At 53.6% G+C, this 18,529-nt stretch overlaps 2 protein-coding genes across 2 annotated transcripts; one reads left to right on the forward strand and one right to left on the reverse strand.

Annotated features, from left to right (window-relative positions):
* Positions 1-1,038: 1,038 nt before the first annotated feature.
* On the reverse strand, positions 1,039-9,197 carry GET3 (guided entry of tail-anchored proteins factor 3, ATPase). Its single transcript, XM_052643584.1, has 7 exons — positions 9,024-9,197; positions 8,008-8,155; positions 4,158-4,306; positions 3,920-4,070; positions 2,075-2,182; positions 1,783-1,980; positions 1,039-1,379 (listed from the first exon to the last, which is right to left on the reverse strand). The coding sequence occupies exons 1-7, from the start codon at positions 9,182-9,184 to the stop codon at positions 1,248-1,250; spliced, it is 1,047 nt and encodes a 348-aa protein (XP_052499544.1). The 5' UTR covers positions 9,185-9,197; the 3' UTR covers positions 1,039-1,247.
* Positions 9,198-10,820: 1,623 nt separating this feature from the next.
* Positions 10,821-13,933, forward strand: TRIR (telomerase RNA component interacting RNase). Its single transcript, XM_052643462.1, has 3 exons — positions 10,821-11,264; positions 13,159-13,236; positions 13,522-13,933. The coding sequence occupies exons 1-3, from the start codon at positions 10,821-10,823 to the stop codon at positions 13,627-13,629; spliced, it is 630 nt and encodes a 209-aa protein (XP_052499422.1). The 3' UTR covers positions 13,630-13,933.
* The last annotated feature ends 4,596 nt before the right edge of the window (positions 13,934-18,529 follow it).

Genomic DNA, 18,529 nt, shown 5'->3' on the forward strand with positions numbered 1-18,529 from the left:
CATGGACCTGCCTATACTGGGTGGTGTACAACCCGACGGAGTTGCGGGGGGGGGACACGTCTAGGCTCGTGGCTGGGTTCCCCTTACACATGCACACCCTGGCACACCTAGATCCTGGATGTGCGCTGTCTAAACACTACTTCCTGACTCATGTGTGTCCCCAAGCACCCCCTTTTTGCCCCCACCCACATTTAGCTCCAGCTTGGAACTTGCAAATGCCTAAGATCATGCCAGTCCTGGGTCTCTCAAGCAGGGTGTGACAATGACTGTCCAGGGAGTGGCAGAGGGAAGCGTGAAGGGGAGAAGGCGGACTGTTAGGTGTCTTTCAGGCTGGTGTGCTGACCCTTCCAAGGTCAGGTGAATTTGTGCCAGGGCCCTATGAATGGCCCCCTTCTGTTTCCATTTTAGGAATAGGGGACTGGTGCTCAAACTGCAGGAAACATGCTAGAGGCCACTGAGACTGCTCTGGGGACACGATGGGACTTCAGGCCCCTCTAGCCTCTGAGTTTTTTGTCATCTTGTCCCCTGAACTGCCCCCCTGCTGCAGTCCTGTGCTGGGACAGGCTGATGCCATGCCATTCCATAGAATAGGAATTGGTTGTGGGGGGGAGGTGGGTGGAGACTGTTAATCCCCAGTCTGGCAAGCCCAGCCTCTGCCCAGGGCGCCCACTAATTCCCAAACCAAACAGCAGGCAGTGCTGGGCCCGCTGCCGGCCTAATCCGCTCCCCGCCAGCCTGGGGCTGGCCAAGGGGCCTCTTGGTTCCCACGCTCTGAGCCCTGAAGGACGTGGGCAGATGCAATTTCTCCTATTCCAGGCTTCACAGCCCAGAAAGACACCCTGACCCACAAAGACCAAGAAAACAGCACCCCTTTACAAAGAACCCTCCTTCCAAAATTGCCACAATAAACATGCATCTCTATTAGATCTCTGTTTTGACAGTGCCTCTCTGGATGTGACATCTTTGTGCAGTGTACAACCTGTGCAACCGTACATGAAGGTTCTAAGCCCCAACTCCTACCTCATAGCAATATCCACAGAAGTTTAAGATCATTTTATTGAGGGAGGAGAGGTGGGGAGAGGTGGGGGTGCAGCTATAGCTCCCCCAGCCCCACCAGGGGGAAAAGACCCCCTCCCCGCCTCCCATCCCCCAAGTGGTTCCCCTGTATTAGAGGGGGAACTTTGTGCAAACTCTGCCCCGGTGGGTGGCGGGTGGGTGTGAAATGGCAGCTGGGGCTGGTGGAGGTGCTACTGCGCACTGGGGGGCTTGTAGGGCTCCAGGAGGAGAGAGGAGAATGTGTTGACCTTGTCTGCTCCCCGAACCTCATGGGGCAGCAGTGGCAGCTTCACAATGTGGAAGTCTTCGTATAGGTCCTCCATCTGTGGCGGGGGCAGAAGGCAGCAGTCAGGGGGCCCCAGGGCAGGGACAGGATGTGGTCGGTGTAAAGGGTCAGGCTGGGGGTGGTCTCAGGGTCAGGGAGAGAATATGAGCAAGGACTTTACAGGGTCATGGGTGGGAGTGGCGCCAGTGAGGTCAGAGATCCCGGGCCTGGACCTCCCACTCCCCAGGATCAGAGATACCCAGGCCAGCTAGTCTACAAAGGCCAGAATCAGGTCTGAAGCAGGAGGTGAAGGGCAGGGGATTAGGCAGATGAACAGAGAGTGAGATGGAGCAAAAGTTCAGAGAACACAGTAAAAGATCAGCTGGGCTGGCTGGGCTAGGCCAGACCGCAGCTTCTGGGGGTCAAAGTGTGAGACTTGGCGGGAGGGTGGGTGTGCGCACCTGATCCAGGTACTTGGCTTGGATCTTGTGGCGGGCCTCACACATCTTACAGGGCTTCTCGGGATCAGGGAAGACGAGCTGGTTGACGATGATATTGTGCGTGTCAATCTTGCACTTGGCCAGCTCCTGGATCAGCCGTTCGGTTTCATACAGGGACAGGAACTCCGCGATACACACACAGATGAAGGTTGTTTGCTCCTGTGGGAGGCAAGAGAAGACAGGGAGGGGCAGGTCTCAGCCCTGTCCCCATGGTTCCCGGAGCCTCTCACTGCCCACCTGGACCTGAACTCACAGGGTCCTTGAACTGCTCGCTGACAGAGCGGATGACAGGCAGCGTTTCTTCCAGCTTGGAGGCCAGCTGGTCTGCGTTCATGTCGCCGAGGCCCAGCATGTTGCACATCTATGGGGATGAGAGAGGGCTCACGGTTTACCTGGTGCCCATTACACTCCCTGGGTCCAGCTCACTAGACACTTGGTTGGGGGGGGGGCAGGGCGGGTGGGGGGAGATGGGAGGAAACGAATCCCAACACCTCCCAGTGGTTTAAGATGTAGGCCCTTGAGCAGATCATACGGGTCCATCCCCAGCTCTGCCCACTTTTGTGGGACCATGGCCAGGTTAGTGCCTCGGTTTCTCCATGTGTAGAGCTGCTGTCCTATACAACACACTGTCACACACTCAGAAGGGTGCTTGGCACATAGGAAATGCTCCACAAATTCTACTACCTGAGGGGGGTTTCCCTGATGGCTCAATGGTTAAGAGTCCACCTGCCAAAAGTGGGAGACATGGGTTCGATCCCTGATCCCGGAAGATCCCACATGCTGAGGAGCAACTAAGCCCGGGTGCTGCAACTACCAAAGCCCCTGCACCTAGAGACTCTGCTCTGAAACAAGAGAAGCCACTGCAGCGAGAAGCCCAGGCACTGCAACTAGAGCGTAACCTCCACTTGCTGTAACTAGAGAAAAGCCCTCGCAGAAACGGAGACCCAGAGGAACCACCGATAGAAAAAAAAAGTTACTACCTGAGATTCAAGTCCCCACCAGGGGACCACCCATAACCAGGGAGGTGGGAGTGGTGTGCAGGAGCGTGGGGTCATTAGGGTTGTCATGTCGTGCTAATAACAACCCGTGGCGGGGGGACCCGCATGCTCCATTTGACAGACACGGCCCAGAGAGGGGAACTGACTTGAGATCACAGAGCAGTATCACACCAGAGCGCAGTGCATTTGAACCTGGGCCACCTGGCTCTGGATACAGTAAGTCCCCTACATAGGAACCTTCAAGTTGTGAACTTTTGAAGATACAAACATACATCTGGTTTCAGCCAGAAGCCAGAACTTGTACTATTAACGTCAGGCGCGACTGAAACTGCAGCTTGTCCTCTGTCTATTGCTGACGATCCTTCAGCTCTACCACCTCTAACCTCCTCTCCCTCCTCCAGTCAGTAACTCTTCTTGCCTGATCTGTATGCCAACTGTTGTACTGCACTAGTGTACTTTTTAAGGTACTGTCCTGTGAGTTTAAAAATGTTTTATTTTTTGTGTTTTTTATGTATTATTTGTGCAAGAAGTATTATAAACCCAGTACAGTATGGTATGGGATTCCCTGGGGGCTCAGCGGTAAAGAACCCGCCTGCTGATGCAGGAGATTCAGGTTCGATCCCTGCATTGGGAAGATCCCCTGGTGACGGAAACAACAACCAACTCCCGAATTCTTGCCTGGGAAATCCCATGGACAGAGGAGCCTGGTGGGCTACAGTTCATGGGGTCACAAAAAAGTCAGAAGCGACTGAGCAGCTAAACAGCAACAGTACAGTACAGAACTACAAAGACAATCGCGTTCTTTGGGCACCCAGGGTAATTCTGCTGAACTTACGGACGAACTGGACTTACAAACTTTATCTCAGAATGGGACTCATTCATATGTAATGGATTTACTGTATGTGGTTTCAAGCTCTGTCTGGGGCACTCAAGAGGTGGAGGCAGGGACACCGAGGTGGAGGGGGGCGGACAGTGAAGACCCAAGCCCCCCACTGGGAAGCGCTGACTGAGAGGGCACGTGGTAAAGGCCTTTGTTACGGTGTGACTGGGAGCCCTGTTCTGACTCAGGGGATTCCTGGCTGCCCGGGGGCCCTGCCTGCCTGTGAGATGAAGGGGCTGATCTGGTTCTTGATCTGCATGAGGCGGCCAAGCCCCCGCTCGACGATGGTGGGGAAGTTGAGCAGCCTCAGTGTGTGGCCTGTGGGCGCCGTGTCGAACACCACCACGGAGAAGTTCATGCCCTTCACCAGCCTGCAGGGAGAAGAGGGTCAGGCCTGCTTTGCCCTTTCTTCTGCCCCCAGCCCCAGGCAGCACCCAGTACCCCTGGCCGTGCCTGACCTCATCACCTCTGCGTAGCTCATGGCCTCATCGATGCCTGGGAATGCGCTCATAGCTTCTTGCATCATCTTTTTGCCCATGCTCAGCATGTTGTCCTCTTCAAAGAACTCGTCCGGCAGCTCCGCCACGCCCAGGCTGGGGTCAATCTCCTTCGGGCCGAGGGGGTCAAGATTCAGGCTGCTGTGGCTGGGGCCTTGGCACCGAGGCACAGAACCTGAGGGAGCCTGGGGGGCGCCTGAGCACAGCCCATCATCAGATCACAGCTGAGGAGACCCCCGAGGTGCCACGGCCCCTCCCTTAGGCGCTTCGGGTATTCAGCGACCGCAGATTGTCAAACAAGCAGATGGAAGATCATCAACTGTCCTCAGTGCCCAGATGGAAGCCAGAGCCCACTGCAAGGCCTTTTCTTTTTATCTGGCCACATCCTGCAATGTGTGGGATCTGAGTTCCTTGAATAGGGATCGAACCCGTGCCGCCTGCAGTGGAAGCATGGAGTCTTAACCACTGGACTGCTGGAGAAGTCCCTGCAGGGACTTTTCACTGGCTGTTCCCCCACCCAGCCCAGGACCTCTTCCAGATCAGTCCTGTAACATGAGTCTTCCTTGAATGCCCGAGCTAACAGTGCAGCCCTAGACCCGCAGCCCTCTTTTCCTTTCTCCTTAACATCTGGCCTCCTGAAGATCCCCTGGAGAAGCAAACAGCAATCCACTCCAGTATTCTTGCCTGGGAAATCCCATGGAGAGAGGAGTCTGGCGTGCTACAGTCCACGGGTGGACTGCAAGCAGTGGGGAGTCGGACATAAAGGAGTCGGACACAACTTAGCAACTAAGCACACACGCACATGGTGTCTACTTATCATGTCTATCACCTGTCTCCACACCACAGTGCCGGCCCCATGAGGGTAGGGGTTTTGATTGTTTTGTTCACTGTGGTGTCCCCAATCCTGGGAAGTGTGTGGCACAGAGTAGGTCCTCAACTTGGATGTAGGATACATGAAAGGATAACCAAGCCTGGGGTCCCTGTCCTGTCCTGCACGCAATGCCTCTCTATCTTCTGCCTGCGTTACCTCTTTTTCTTCTTCTTTTTCTTTTTTATAATAATTTTATTTATTTTTGGCAATGCTGAGTTTTTCTTTGCTGCAAGGGCTTTTCTCTAATTGCGGTGTGCAGGCTTCTCATCGCGGTGGCTTCTCTTTTTGTGGAGCACAAGCTCTAGGGCTCTGGGGCTTCAGTAGTTGCAGCGCCCAGGCTCTAGAGCACAGGTTTAACGGCTGCGGCACATGGGCTTAGTTGCTCTTCGGCACGTGGGATCTTCCTGCATCAGGGGGGAATGAACCCGTGTCTCCAGCGTTGCAGGTGGATTCTTTACCACTGAGACACCAGGGAAGCCCCTACCTCTTCTTTTGGACTTGATGGTTTCTGTGGTGAATCCCTCAACTCCCTGGACTCAGAGATCACTTCCCTATGGGGAGCTCGTCCGCATATCACCCCCCACAGTCACACCCTTGATGGGTTATTCCTAGCCACTGGCCCACTCTTTGACCCTAGCTCTCTCAACTCCTGTTATTCTAGATCTCTCTGGGCCACCTCATCCTCACCCCTCTGCCCCCTTGTTCGCTGTCGGTGTTCCTCTTGGCTGGCACCCTTATCCAGCCCAGTCTCCAGAGGATGCCTCTGCATACACACCCTCTTTTCCCTCTACAGTTGGCAAAAGCCCCATTCTCATTATTTGCAGCTCGCTGGCATGGCTGCACCAAGGTAAACATCTGAGGAACACGCCTGACAAACAGCTTCACCTTGCTCCCCACTGCTGATCGCAAATCTCCAATGGGCATTTGACGAGCCAGACAGTCCACCAGTGGGAGTATTAATGCCACATCTCCTTCCTCCTCAAACACCTTCTTTCCCAAGTGGCCCATAGTCTCTGCTGGGGCTTGTGCCTCAGTGAGAAAGTGAAGCCACTGGCCACCAACACCCTCATTTCACCCTAGAAAATGCCCCAGTCCTTCCTTCCACGTCCCTGGTCCTGGCACCAAAGCCCAAGTCCTGGGTCTGTGCACTGGAGCAAGCAGTTGCCCACCTGAGGCCCCTCCTCGGCTGGCATCCTTATTCCCTCCTGTAGCATCACTTGTCCCTTCCAGTTGAAGCTTTTTTTTTTTTTTTGGCCACACTGATCAGCTTCTGGGACCTTAGTTCCCAAATCAGGGGTTGAACCTGATCCTCAGTAAAGAGAGACCCCAGAGTTCTAACCACTGGACTGCCAGAGAATTCTCTGAAGCATTCGCATCAGCAAACACACGTGCTCTTAAAATCTCCTTTCTCAGAAAAGCCTTCCTTAACTCTGATTCCCATTCCCCTCCAGGGATGGCCACGCTCATTTCTCTGCTCCCATCATGGTGATCCCTGTCTCCACTGTGGTTCACCCACTCCAGGCAGGCTTTTGCGCCCATTCCCAGGGTGATCTGCTTAAAACGGATGTGCCTGCCAGAGCCAACAATCTTTCTGCCCAAGTCCCTTTGTCCTCCTCGAGTTTAGGAGCCCATACTATCCTGCTTCCCTCCCACCTCACCTGGGGCTCCTCCTTGGCCTCTTTCACTGATTCTTCCTCTTCCTCTGCTGGACCCTAAATGTTGATATGCCCCTAGAGTTGTTTCTGAGCCTCTCTATTCTCTCACTCTTTCCTCCATTCACACAGCTTTAAATAAATATCACCCTTGGGACAATGACTCTCAATGCCAACCTCTTCCTCTAGGCTCATATAACTAAGCCACTGCTCTGATGTCTCCATTTGGATGACCAATGGGCACCTTGGTCTCACTAAGCCAAATAAAATTCCCCATTTTTGCCTTCTACACCTGCTCCTCTCCCAGTCTTCTCCATCTCAGTTGCCCAGGGAGTCAACTAAGAGATGTACTGAATTCATTTCTTTTCCTCATGCATTATAACCAAGCAGTCAAATTGCTTTAATTCCAAAATACATCCCAGGGATTTCCCTGGTGGTCCAGTGGTTAAGAATCCGCCTTCCAATGCAGGGGATGCAGACGAAATCCCCGGTCAGGGAACTAAGATCCCAATGCCATGGGGCAACTAACCCCACATACTGCGACAGAAGCCCCTGTGTACGACAATGAAGACCCACCGAAGCCAAACTAATGAAAATAAATCCCCAATTTTACCACTTTCACCTCCCTCCCCACCAAGTTTTGGCTGCCACCATTTCTAGCCTGGGCACTGTCCCAGCTCTCTTTGCTTCCATTCTTGACTTTATAGTCCAATCTCTTCATGAAAGCTACAGGGATCTTTTCGAAAAACGATGTGTCCCATGACATTATTCTGCTTAAAACAAACAGGTTCCCATTAAACCTGGAATCAGGGACTTTCCTAGCGGTCCAGTGCCTAAGGCTCCACCCTCCCAATGCAGGCGACCTGTATTCAACACCTGGTTGGGAAACTAGATCCCACATGCTGCAACTAAAGATTCTGTGTGCTGCAACTAAGACCTGGCACTAAGGTCCAGAGCAACCAAATACATAATAAAAATAAATATAAAAATATATATAAATTTGGAAACAAAGCTTAACTACTCCCAGTGGCCTGCTAGGTCCTATTATTGATGTCTCCCTCCCCTCCCCTTGCTCACTCCAGCTACTCTGGTTTCCTTTCTGATCCACAAACGTCTCTCACCCAGTCCCCTGTGGGTATGCTGAAGAGGGGAAAGTGGAAAGACAAGAGGCTGGAGAACCTGCAGGACATGGTAGCTAATGGTGGGTGTTCACAGGAAAGGCCTGAAGGTGCCTTTGACAGAGCTGGGGGGTGGGGCGTGGGGTAGGCCTGAGCCCTATTGCACTCACCATGGCAAAGAGGTTGTCATAGCCTTTGACCTTGGTAGGCACCTTGGAGAACTTCTGGTCAAATGCATCGGAGATGTTGTGGGCTGGGTCGGTGGAGATGATTAGAACACTCTCCCGCCCCTTGGACAGCTGGACTGCTAGGCTGCAGCTGGGCAAAAGAAAGGTCAAAAGGTTGGGGCGGGGTGTGTGTGTGTGTGTGTGTGTGTGTGTGTGTGAAGAGTCAGGCTCTGCTCCCTAGGTCTGCAAGGGGGAGATGAAGGGTCGCAGGATCAGGGGACCTGGATCAGTAAGGGCCTTGAGAGAAGAGTATGGAGGACTGTGGGATCAGGCCTCAATCTCTGCTGTGGGACCCTCTCAGATCTCATCTACTGAACCTTCCACCTGGCTAGAGTGGTAAGATTCGGCTAAGTGTGTCAGTCTGGTGTGATGCCTGCTTCTTCGCTGGCACAGGGTGGCATCACGATCCGGCTGTCCAGTCAGCACAGCCTGACCCTGTGTCCGCTCCCTCAACGCTAAGCTAAGGGGTCCTTTGCACCTCTTGCTAAACGGTCCATTTGTCCAGGGTGATCTGCCCGGTGGATCCCTCCCCCTCCTCCCAGCTGACTGGGATAGCCTGATCATGTGCTCTCCCTCCCGCCTTCCACCCCCACGTGGGCAGAGAACGACAAGGTCCACCAGATTAGGATAGTTCGCTCAGGTGCCCCTCCCCTTCTCTGGGCACACTCTGGTACAGTCTACCTGATGGGGACATCTAAGTGCTCTCCCGGACCCCGTGCGCTGGATTCAACGTGGTTCAGCCCTTGAGCCCCAACAGGGATGGTCCAATTCAGAGGGTGCCCGGCCGGCTTTCAGGAGGTATCTTCCACTTGCTCCAGATAACTTCTGGAGAGTACAATCCAGAAGACCCCGCCCCAGCCCTCCTGCCCGGCTGGTGCTGGAAGACCCGGTCTTTCGCCTCCCCTTCACCCTGTGGTACATCCCACCCGTTTTCCCGGCCCCCACCGCAGCCTTTTTACCTGCAGGTCGTCTTGCCAACTCCACCTTTGCCCCCAACGAAGATCCACTTAAGGCTGCGCTGCTCGATGATGTTGCTAAGCGTGGGCTCCAGCGGCTCCACATCAGGGGCATCCTCGAACTCCTCTGCCTCAACCCCCCACCCGGCCACCCCTGCCGCCATCTTGGAACCGGCTCACGTGATCAAGCGGAGCGCACCATGCAAAGCACCTGCAGGGGAAATTTCCTATCATATCCCCATCACGGCTAGAAGGTTGAACTGATTTTCTCATAGCTTAACTTCTAGGAGCTAATAGAAGCTATATGTCCAATGTCTTCCCTTCCAAGCTTCATCATGTCAGCCTCTTGTCTACATTTTCTTCAAAGACTCCCCCTGTCTAATTAATGCATTGGTACATCCCAGGATACTCCCCTTTACTGATTGGCCTTTAAGTCTAGCAGCACTCCTCTCATTGGCTACATCTTTTCTTACTTTCACCAATCACTCTCACGTCCCGGTAGCACCAACCTCCCCTTAGCAACCGACCAAACACCCATTCCATGCCCTTTTCAAGAAGTTAGTTCCGAGGTCCACCCTGACCTGACTCCATAGGCTCAACTTCTTGTCGATCATTTCCCGCCCCTATTCTCCGAACTAGGTCCCAGCACCCCTCAGGTCCGTCTCTTCTGTTATTCAATTGGCTGGGAGCCATCGGGCTCCTGACGCAAACCAATCACAGACGAACCGATTAGTTTGCTGGAGACAGTTTCGGCGCTGCGAGTGGGTTAGAGAGAATTACTCCAGTTGGGGGCGAGGTCCGTAGATCCTTGTCCAGTGAGCCCTGAGCTCCTTTGCGGGCTTGCATCCTTGTTGTAGAAGGCACCCGATTCCCCAAAACCTGCTTCCCCTTTACCCCAGGTTCGAAGGGAAACTTCAGTTCAGCCAATTCTGTTTGAAACTCTGCCCTGGGCAGGAATACATGCTTGGTCCCAGGCCCTTTTGCGGATACTATACCTTAGTTGGAGACTCCAACCTAGAAATATCCGTGGCTTCATTTCAGTACTCTAGCACATAAAGAACTTCACAATCACTTTTCACTTTCATGCATTGGAGAAGGAAATGGCAACCCACTCCAGTGTTCTTGCGTGGAGAATCTCAGGGATGGGGGAGCCTGGTGGGCTTCCGTCTATGCGGTCGCACAGAGTCGGACACAACTGAAGCGACTTAGCAGCAGCACAAAAAGTAATACCTTGATTTGCAGATATGAACCTCTCAGCTCCTTGGAGTGAGCTGTGTCTCTATTTCCAAATGAAAGCTCCATCCCAGAGATAGGTACCTAATCCAGAGACACCCCCATTTCTGTTCTCGGGGACCAGACTAGATATGCACTCTAGCTAGTTTTAGTTAGGGACCCAGGTTCCGAGGTTATCAGCTGAGCACACAGCCAGGCAACGTCTCTCCCCTCACTGAGATTATCCCTGGTGTCAGAAGGAGATTCTAGCCCCGAAAAGCTAGTACACCACCGAGTCCCAAGCGGGAACCTCACTCCGAGAGCCAGCTACACACCCAGAACCAAACAATAGTCTCATTCCGGAAGAGACCATCTCTGCGTAACGCCAGCAGGAGCCTAAGCAGGGTTATAATGTTCCGCCGGACCCGGCGGGGCGGGCCGGGGCGGGCCGGGGCGGGCCGGGGCGGGCCGGGGCGGGCCGGGCAGCTGCTTGAGGGCGCGCAGCGTCAGGCCTTATTCCTCATTCGCCCCGCCCCTCATGCCCCGCCCCCACTGCGGTCGTCTAAGCACCAGACGGGTCTTCCCGGCATGCATTGCCCGGGACCAGGCTTGTCGGGCGCCAAGCGCGGGGCCGGGAGCGGCCTTCCCGGAGCCCTTTGCGCGGCACCTGGTGACAAAATGGCTGCCCGAGGGAGACGGGCGGAGCCTCCTGGTCGGGAGGCGCCGGGCCCCGCGGGTGGCGGCGGCGGCGGCGGAAGCCGATGGGCTGAGTCCGGGCCCGGGACGTCGCCCGAGAGCGGGGATGATGAAGTGTCGGGCGCGGGTTCGAGCCCAGTGTCGGGCGGCGTGAACTTGTTCGCCAACGACGGCAGCTTCCTGGAGCTGTTCAAGCGGAAGATGGAGGAGGAGCAGCGGCAGCGGCAGGAGGAGCCGCCCCCGGGCCCGCAGCGACCCGATCAGCCAGCCACCGCTGCCGCCGCGGGTCCCGGGGATCCGAAGAGGAAGGGCGGTCCGGGCCCCACGCTCAGCTTCGTAAGGAGCCGCGGGGGTGGGGGCGGGCGCCAGGGTCTTCCTTGGCCTGGGGAATCGGGACCGAGAAAGGGGATCGGGATCCAGGTCCACCCTCCGACTCCGATCAGGGGGCCGTCTGGGTCATCCGCTGAGGATTCAGAACCTGGATTCCCTACAAGAGAGGTCTGGGGGCGGAGATGGGGACCCCAGGAGTCTGCCCGCAGGAACTGGGAGCTGGGGGGGGGGGGCAGATTCCATTGGAAACAGCGTTCCGAGGATCGGGAGACCAGGGTACTAGAATTCCTGTTTGAGTGGTACCCACCCGAACTTTGGACTTGGGGACCATCTCCCACTCTGAGAATGGGTGTCATATTCAAGTCTGGAGTCTGAGCTGTGTGAATGAAAGACTCAGACTGCTTACTGTGTGACCTAGGAGATTTGCTTGAGTTCCATGATTTTCCTTCGTCCGGTGTCCATTTATTGAGCACCTTACCTTGTGCTGGGCACTGTGCTAGGTGATGGATATGCTGTGCTGAACATGACAGGCATCACTGCTCTCCCGGAGCATCTGAGATGGCCTAACCTCATTTTCCCTGCTTGCAAAAATGGGCATCTTCTTATGTGATTACCATTGGGCAAGCCTTATAGGAAGGGCTGAACCAATGGTTCTCAACTGGGGACGATTTCCACCTACCCCATCTCCACACTTCACGAAGTCTGGGGACATCTGTGGTCATCAGGACGGACATTCATGAGCAGAGGGCAGAGCTGCTGCTCAACATCCTGAAACAGAACAACTCTCTCCTCCCCCTCTCCAGCAAACATGATCCTGTTCAAAATGTCATTAGTGCCTAAGATTGAGAAACTCTAGGCTAAAAAAAGGGCACCTATATTGATTGTCAACCCTGAGCTGGCTTTATCTCTTGTGTTGAGAGCAAGTTCCTGTGGTGTGGAGAAAAAAAGTGTTGACTTAAGAGTAATGGACTTGGGTGGGGGTGCGTCAAGTTTCTTCATCTGTCAAAAATGAGTGTGAGAATAGTCTCAGCAGCTCAGGTCACTTAACACCTGGTTGAGGGCTAGGGACAGGATGTCTGTAAAGCCTGTCACAGCCCTTGGTGCACAAGAAGCCCTCAGTTCGTGGGAGAAAATAGAGGACCGGGAAAGTTCAGGCTAAATCTTACGTTTGAAGAATGGGAAGTGACCGGGCCTGGGCTGGTGTGAGAACTGGGTGGCAGCCGAGTGCCCCCCTGTGAATGAGAGTAGCAGTAGTTGTCACTGCCTTTTCCGTTTGGTCATCGGGGGGGCCATTTGCGGGAGTGCCCTCAAAGAGGCCAGGCCAGGTTAGGTGTCAGGGAACAGCATCAGGCGGTGGCTAAGATTGCTGCTCCCTGGACTCAACATACCTGACCCTGAATCCAGCTCCACTGTCTGCTGTCAGCATGATCCAGGGGACAGGCTTCTCCTTTTCAAAGGTGTTTCTTCATCTGTCCAATGGGGACGGTTATGACCTTCATCTTAAGGTAACTGTGAAAGTTGAAGGAGATGATACGTCCAAAGCCACTTGGCACAGGGCTTAGTATACAGTAAGTGCTCAATAAAGGGAGCAGTTGCTGCCTGTGTGGTCTGTACTAGGGGATAGTGAGGACAGAGCTCATCCCCCTCATGTGGGGATTCTTCTCTCTCCCTGGGAAGACAGCTGGGGGGCCCAGGACTGCTTGGGCATCATGGGCCCAGGGCAGGCGCTGAGTCGCGTGTGCTCCTCTCTGATTGCTGCGCAGGTCGGCCGGCTGGTGGAGCTGGGCGCGGCGTCGGGACGGGCCACCGGGCCGGGCTAGGAAGGTGTAGTGGGCCTCAGCACCGCCAAGGGCGGGCCCCGGCTCCTGTAACCGTTGCAGTCTTCTGTCCCTTCACCCAGGTGGGCAAGCGCAGAGGCGGGAACAAACTAGCCCTCAAGACGGGAATAGTAGCCAAGAAGCAGAAGACGGAGGATGAGGTGAGCAGACCGGTTGTGGCAGGGACTGCCTCTGTTGCCTTTTCCTTCTAGCCTCAGCGCCTGGCCGAGGTGCCCCATCCCTCCCTCTTCAGTATCTGGCCCTTGGATGGATGTACTGGGTGGGGGAGGAGGGCTTTCAACCCAGCTCCTAGATAACTTGCCTCTGCTTATCTTTATCTCAGACCCAATACGCTGTGGGTGGGTCAGCTGTCTCAGGACAGTCCTGACCCTGGTTCCTGGCATCCCCTTCCCAACCCCCTGTGTATCCCTCCTCCCCCCCAACAGGTATTAACAAGTAAAGGTGATGCATGGGCCAAGTACATGGCAGAGGTGAAAAAGTACAAAGCCCACCAGTGCGGTGATGATGATAAAACGCGGCCCCTGGTGAAATGACCCCCCTCCCTGCCTGCCCACGGCCTGGGACTCTCTGCGATGTACATAACTATTTAATGCAGTGGCAGCGCGGCAGCCTTTCCCCCCAAGGACTTATACACAGAAGGAAACCGAGATGCTTCCCGCAGCTGCGGATGATTCTCCAGGACTCTTTTTTACCTTGAGCACTTGCCTCCTGAGACTTCGTAGAACAGTGTTTTACTGTCCCCTCTCCTCCCTCCCCCTGGCTCTTTCTGTCTTCCTTTTCTCACCCCCCCTCCCACCCTTTAGCCATCACTTCTGGGAAGTAAAGAACATGACTTAGTGCTGGAGTTGTGTGCTTGGTTTGCCTTTTTTGCTGTCTCCAACTTAAGCCCTTCCCTCTTGGCTGGTTGCACACCTACCAAAGGCTGGGTCTGCCCCAGTGATGTGGGGGTATCGGGGATAATGGGGGTGCAACCCCTCCTGGGTTGAACTCTCCTCAGGATTCACGCCTGAGACATACACCCCACGCCCTGCTGCTGCTCTTGTTCAGTGTCTGCACAGTCCCATCTGGGCTGGGCCAAAGCTGTCAGTTCAGATCCGAAGACAAGGAGTACCTACCGGGTGCCTGGGTTTTTCTACGCCCTGTGGCCACCACAGTAAACAAAACAGACCACGCGTGCTTCCTGCCTTTGTGGAAGGAAACAGACACAGATTAAAAGGGGAACCCATTTGGGGAGATGACTGCAAAGAAGTACAGGAGAGAGGCTGTAGGGAGACATCTGATCAGAGTCCTGAGGGAGGTGAGGAAGCCTGTCTGTGGGGTAATGAACAGCCAGTATACAGACAGGGAGGGTGCCTGGCCTTTACAGGGAGCTTTGAGGAGGCCACTCTGAAAGGAACTGGCTGAGTGAGAAGCCTGGGTGTGTTATATGCAGAGTCTCGTGTGCTAGGGTGAGAATTTGGGACTTTATTCGTAAGAAGAAACCTTTGGGGGGCTGTGGTAAGGAGCAGCATGGTATGTTTTATATCTTAACAGGATCCCTCTGGCTGAAAGGGTCTGGGCAGAACCTGGGAGATGGAGACCAGGCTGTGATCAGGCAAGAGGAGCTAATGGGGTGTTGGCAGTGGAGGAAGTAAAGAGGACCAGGATCTGGGTTCCAGTGGGGTTGGTCTGTCCTGCCAGCGACTTGTAGCCCTTCCAGGGAAGGTGTGTTTTTTTATATGATCAAGAGAAAGAATGCAAAAGGGTTTGTTTGTCCCACCTTGCAGAACAGGACAACTGCTATACTAGGGGATAGGATGTCCTGAAGGAAGCCTGGTGCCCCTAGTCCCCCACTAGTGTTCCTTGTAATTCTGTGTCTTCCTGGCCCCATTGCTCATCCTATTTGGAGCTGAAGGCTACCTGGGTGCCTGCTCTCCGTGGAGCCAACCAAGGTATTAAGATGACTGTGCCTCCTAACCCAAATCTATTATGGAGCAACATCAAAGCATCCTAGCTGTGGGGCCATCTCCCAGGCCTTCCCAGGCATGAATGCTGAGCCTCTTGGCGCTCGTGCCCATCCTATGGCCAGGCTCCAGGCCCTCTCCTATTAGGGGAGCATCATGATTCCAAGGACCATGGTGGTCACCACATGCCTGGGACCTGTAGAGGCAGAAGGATGAAGGCTGAGTTAGCACCTGTCCATGGGGCCTCCCAGGTGGCCCAGTGGTGAAGAACCTGCCTGCCAACGTGGCAGACACAGGAGAGGTGGGTTCCATCCCTAGGTTGGGAAGATTCCTTGGAGGAGAACATGGCAACCTGATCCAGTATTCTTGCCTGGGAAATCCCATGGATAGAAGAGCCTGATGGTCTACAGTCCACGGGGTCGCAAAGAGACACAACTGAGCGACCACCCCCCCGCCCCCAACACACACACACAGCTTCACACTGCAAGATTCAGACTGGGGGGGGCGGGGTGGGGAGTTGCAAGTATCAACACAGTCCAAATTCCCTGTCCTAGTGGAGCTAACATTGTGGTTGTGGGAGAAACAAGAAACAAAACAGACAACACCATTATACATTCTATGCAGGGGCCGGGGGGCAGTATGAAAGAGGATCTGTGATGAGGGGGGGAAAGATGGCAACTGTAAACTGGTCAAGAATGGTCACACCATCTGTTGCAAGTCCTGAAGGAGGTGGGACAGGCAGTGAGGATGGTCCTTGGAAGAGTGTTGCAGGTTTGAGGAATAGCAAGTGCAAAGACTGAGCTGAATCATGCCCAGCTTGAAGAGTGAGCAAATACACTTTGAAACAGGTGACATGCCTCCTTACTTCCTGCTAACACACAGTAAGGCTTGTCTGGTTTATTTCCCACATGAGGCGAAAGGTCTCCCTCCTTTCATGATGCTGAGCTGGCCCAGGTGTGATGTTAGCCTTGGAGATGTAGTATGGGGGAGGGGATAGAGGAAGCCCATGGAGCCATCTCTACCTCCTCCTTCCTCAAAGCCACAACAGCCGCTGGATCTTTAAAAAGAAACAAGTGGGAGAAGTAGGTCGCCCCTGCAGCAGCTCCCTCTATTCTGGAGTGTCAGCACTTCCTTTCACTGAGCTCACCTGCCCTGACCTGGGAAAAGTGAAGAGGGCGGAGAATCAAATTCAGGTTTTGGTGAGTCACACAGTCCCAGTTTCAAACTTTTCTGGTGTCTGTTAGCTGTGTGATCTTGGGTAAGTTATTTAGCCTTTCTGTGGTTCAGGTTATTCATCTATAAAATAAGGATAACATACTGGAACATCTAGAGTGAAGTTCTAAAGTAAGAACAATGCTCATATAGTCAACATTAACCTTGACATTCAAACGGGCTGTTGTTTCTCAAGGTGGAGCAGTTGCTTTGTGTCTGGCGACCTTGTTTGAGAAATATCTTGAAATGTGGGTGCAGTGTGATGTGCTCAGGCAGGGAGGCTGTTGTTAACTGAGATGTGTTTGTCTCTTATCTCAGATTCCTGTTTGGGCTCCAGTTTTTTGAGTTTCTTTTGCACTGAGCTTTTCTAGTTGAAGTTTGCTGTGTACAGGGCTGTCGTGAGAATACATACCATTTATACACTGAAAGGCAGTAGGTGCATAAGAAGTCAGGGGGCTTTTTTTTTTTTTTTTCCTTTCCGATTTTTCGATTCAGTACTGAAACCCACCATCTGGGGAAGAGAAAAAGACCCGTGATCATATGAGGGCCGATACTGTGGATCATACTGGCAGCAGCGCTCACATTCTTCTTCCAGGACTCCTCCCCAGAAAGCCTGCGCAGAGCCGCTGGAAACTTGACGTATCAAAAGTAGGGGGAGGGGCATTTTCTTGGAGGTCCAGTGGTTAACACTCCGCACTTCCACTGCAGGGGGCATAGGATGAATCCCTGGTCAGAGAACTAAGACTCCCCGATGCCACACTCTGCGGGCACAAAAAAAAAAAAAAAAAAAAAAAGGAAAGAAAGTAAAAAGGGGAGGGGGGTGAGCATTAACAAATTCTCTCCTGCATCTCCAACTCGCTTCCTACCCGACTCTTTCTGAGGCAACCCCTAACCCTGAACAGAAAACTGATTTGCACCCTCTCCCTCAACCTCGTTCGTCCTGCTCAACACACAAATCCAGAAAGTCTCTAGACCCCTCAGGTTTGAGTCGCAGCCAGAGTTCGTAAGCTCGGCGACGCCTGCGCAAGGCAGGATGGGATTCGTAGTTCTAGGCCCTCAGGTCGCACGAGGGAAGACCATTGCGCATGTGTTGGCGGCTTTCGGCGCGTGTCTCTCAAACCCGGTTCCTGTTCAGCGGAGCCGGCTGAGGTGGGACTCGTCTGCTTCTTTAGGATCCTGACTCTTGGAGTGGAGTGTGGCTTCAACTGACTCGTCCCAAATCCTGGCGGCCTCGGTTTTCGTCAAGAGAGGCCTTAGGTATCTATTTTTCATGAATGAACGGAGCCAGGACTGACTTTGCCAAGGGCAAGTGGACTGAGAAATCTGTCTCCTTCCAGTCTGGGGCTAGAGTTAACCTGTGCCTCCCCGCAGGCCAAAACGGCCTTCAAGGCAGGACTGGGATGTCCTTTGGGATTAGAGCCCTAGTTGACTCGGTAAATATTGATTTAGGGAGGGTCCAAATGCAGTAAAAGGACCACCTTGAACCTCGGGGAGTAAAAACCACGTTTTTGAGGAATAATTTACTGCAGGTTTTGTAATGCTTAACTTGGATTATCTCTAACCCAGCAAACTAGTCTTGTATCTGTTCGACAAATGGAGAAACTAAAGTTGGAGTGGCAGAAGGTCGCCCACCTTTTTCGTCAGCAGGGTGGAGACGTGGATGGGGGTGGGGTGGGAGAGGAGAGAACCGGGACTCTCCTACTCCTGGAAAAGAGGTGCCCTACTTTGTCCTCACATGGTGCAAGAATCACGGAATGTCTTTTTTTTTTTTTCCATCTTCCTGTCCTTAAATTTCCTGAATTGTTTCACCTCATTCTGATTCAGGTAGAGAAAGGAGTTAGGTCTTTTGCTCTAGTCTTTATTATTTCACTTCGTTTAAAATTTTATGTCCTCGTAGGGTACCGTATATATTTGTCAAACAGCAATGTAAATAACCCAAAATATGGCAGAGGCTTCTTTAGGAACCCAGCCAGTCTCAGGCACTCCCTTTGTTTGGCTTTCCCTCCTTTGTCTATGGGGTATAAAGTCCACCCTAGGCTCTGTCCCCTCAACTCTTTGGTCGCACAGTACTTTTGCTAAGTACTCTCAAAATGGGGGAGGAAGGCACAGTTCAGTTATTGGGGGTGGGTGGGTGACAAAGTGAAGATGGTTCTGGCTGAGGGGAGTTGTACCTAAAAGTCCCGCGCGCCACCAAACTCCTGTTTGCAGCAAAGAGCTCCTGTCAAGCCAGCGAGCGAGGCTGAAAAAACGAGACGGTGGGAGGACCAGCTGGCCAGAG

Source organism: Budorcas taxicolor, chromosome 7, assembly GCF_023091745.1.
Source record: "Budorcas taxicolor isolate Tak-1 chromosome 7, Takin1.1, whole genome shotgun sequence".
Classification (NCBI taxonomy): Eukaryota; Metazoa; Chordata; class Mammalia; order Artiodactyla; family Bovidae; genus Budorcas; species Budorcas taxicolor.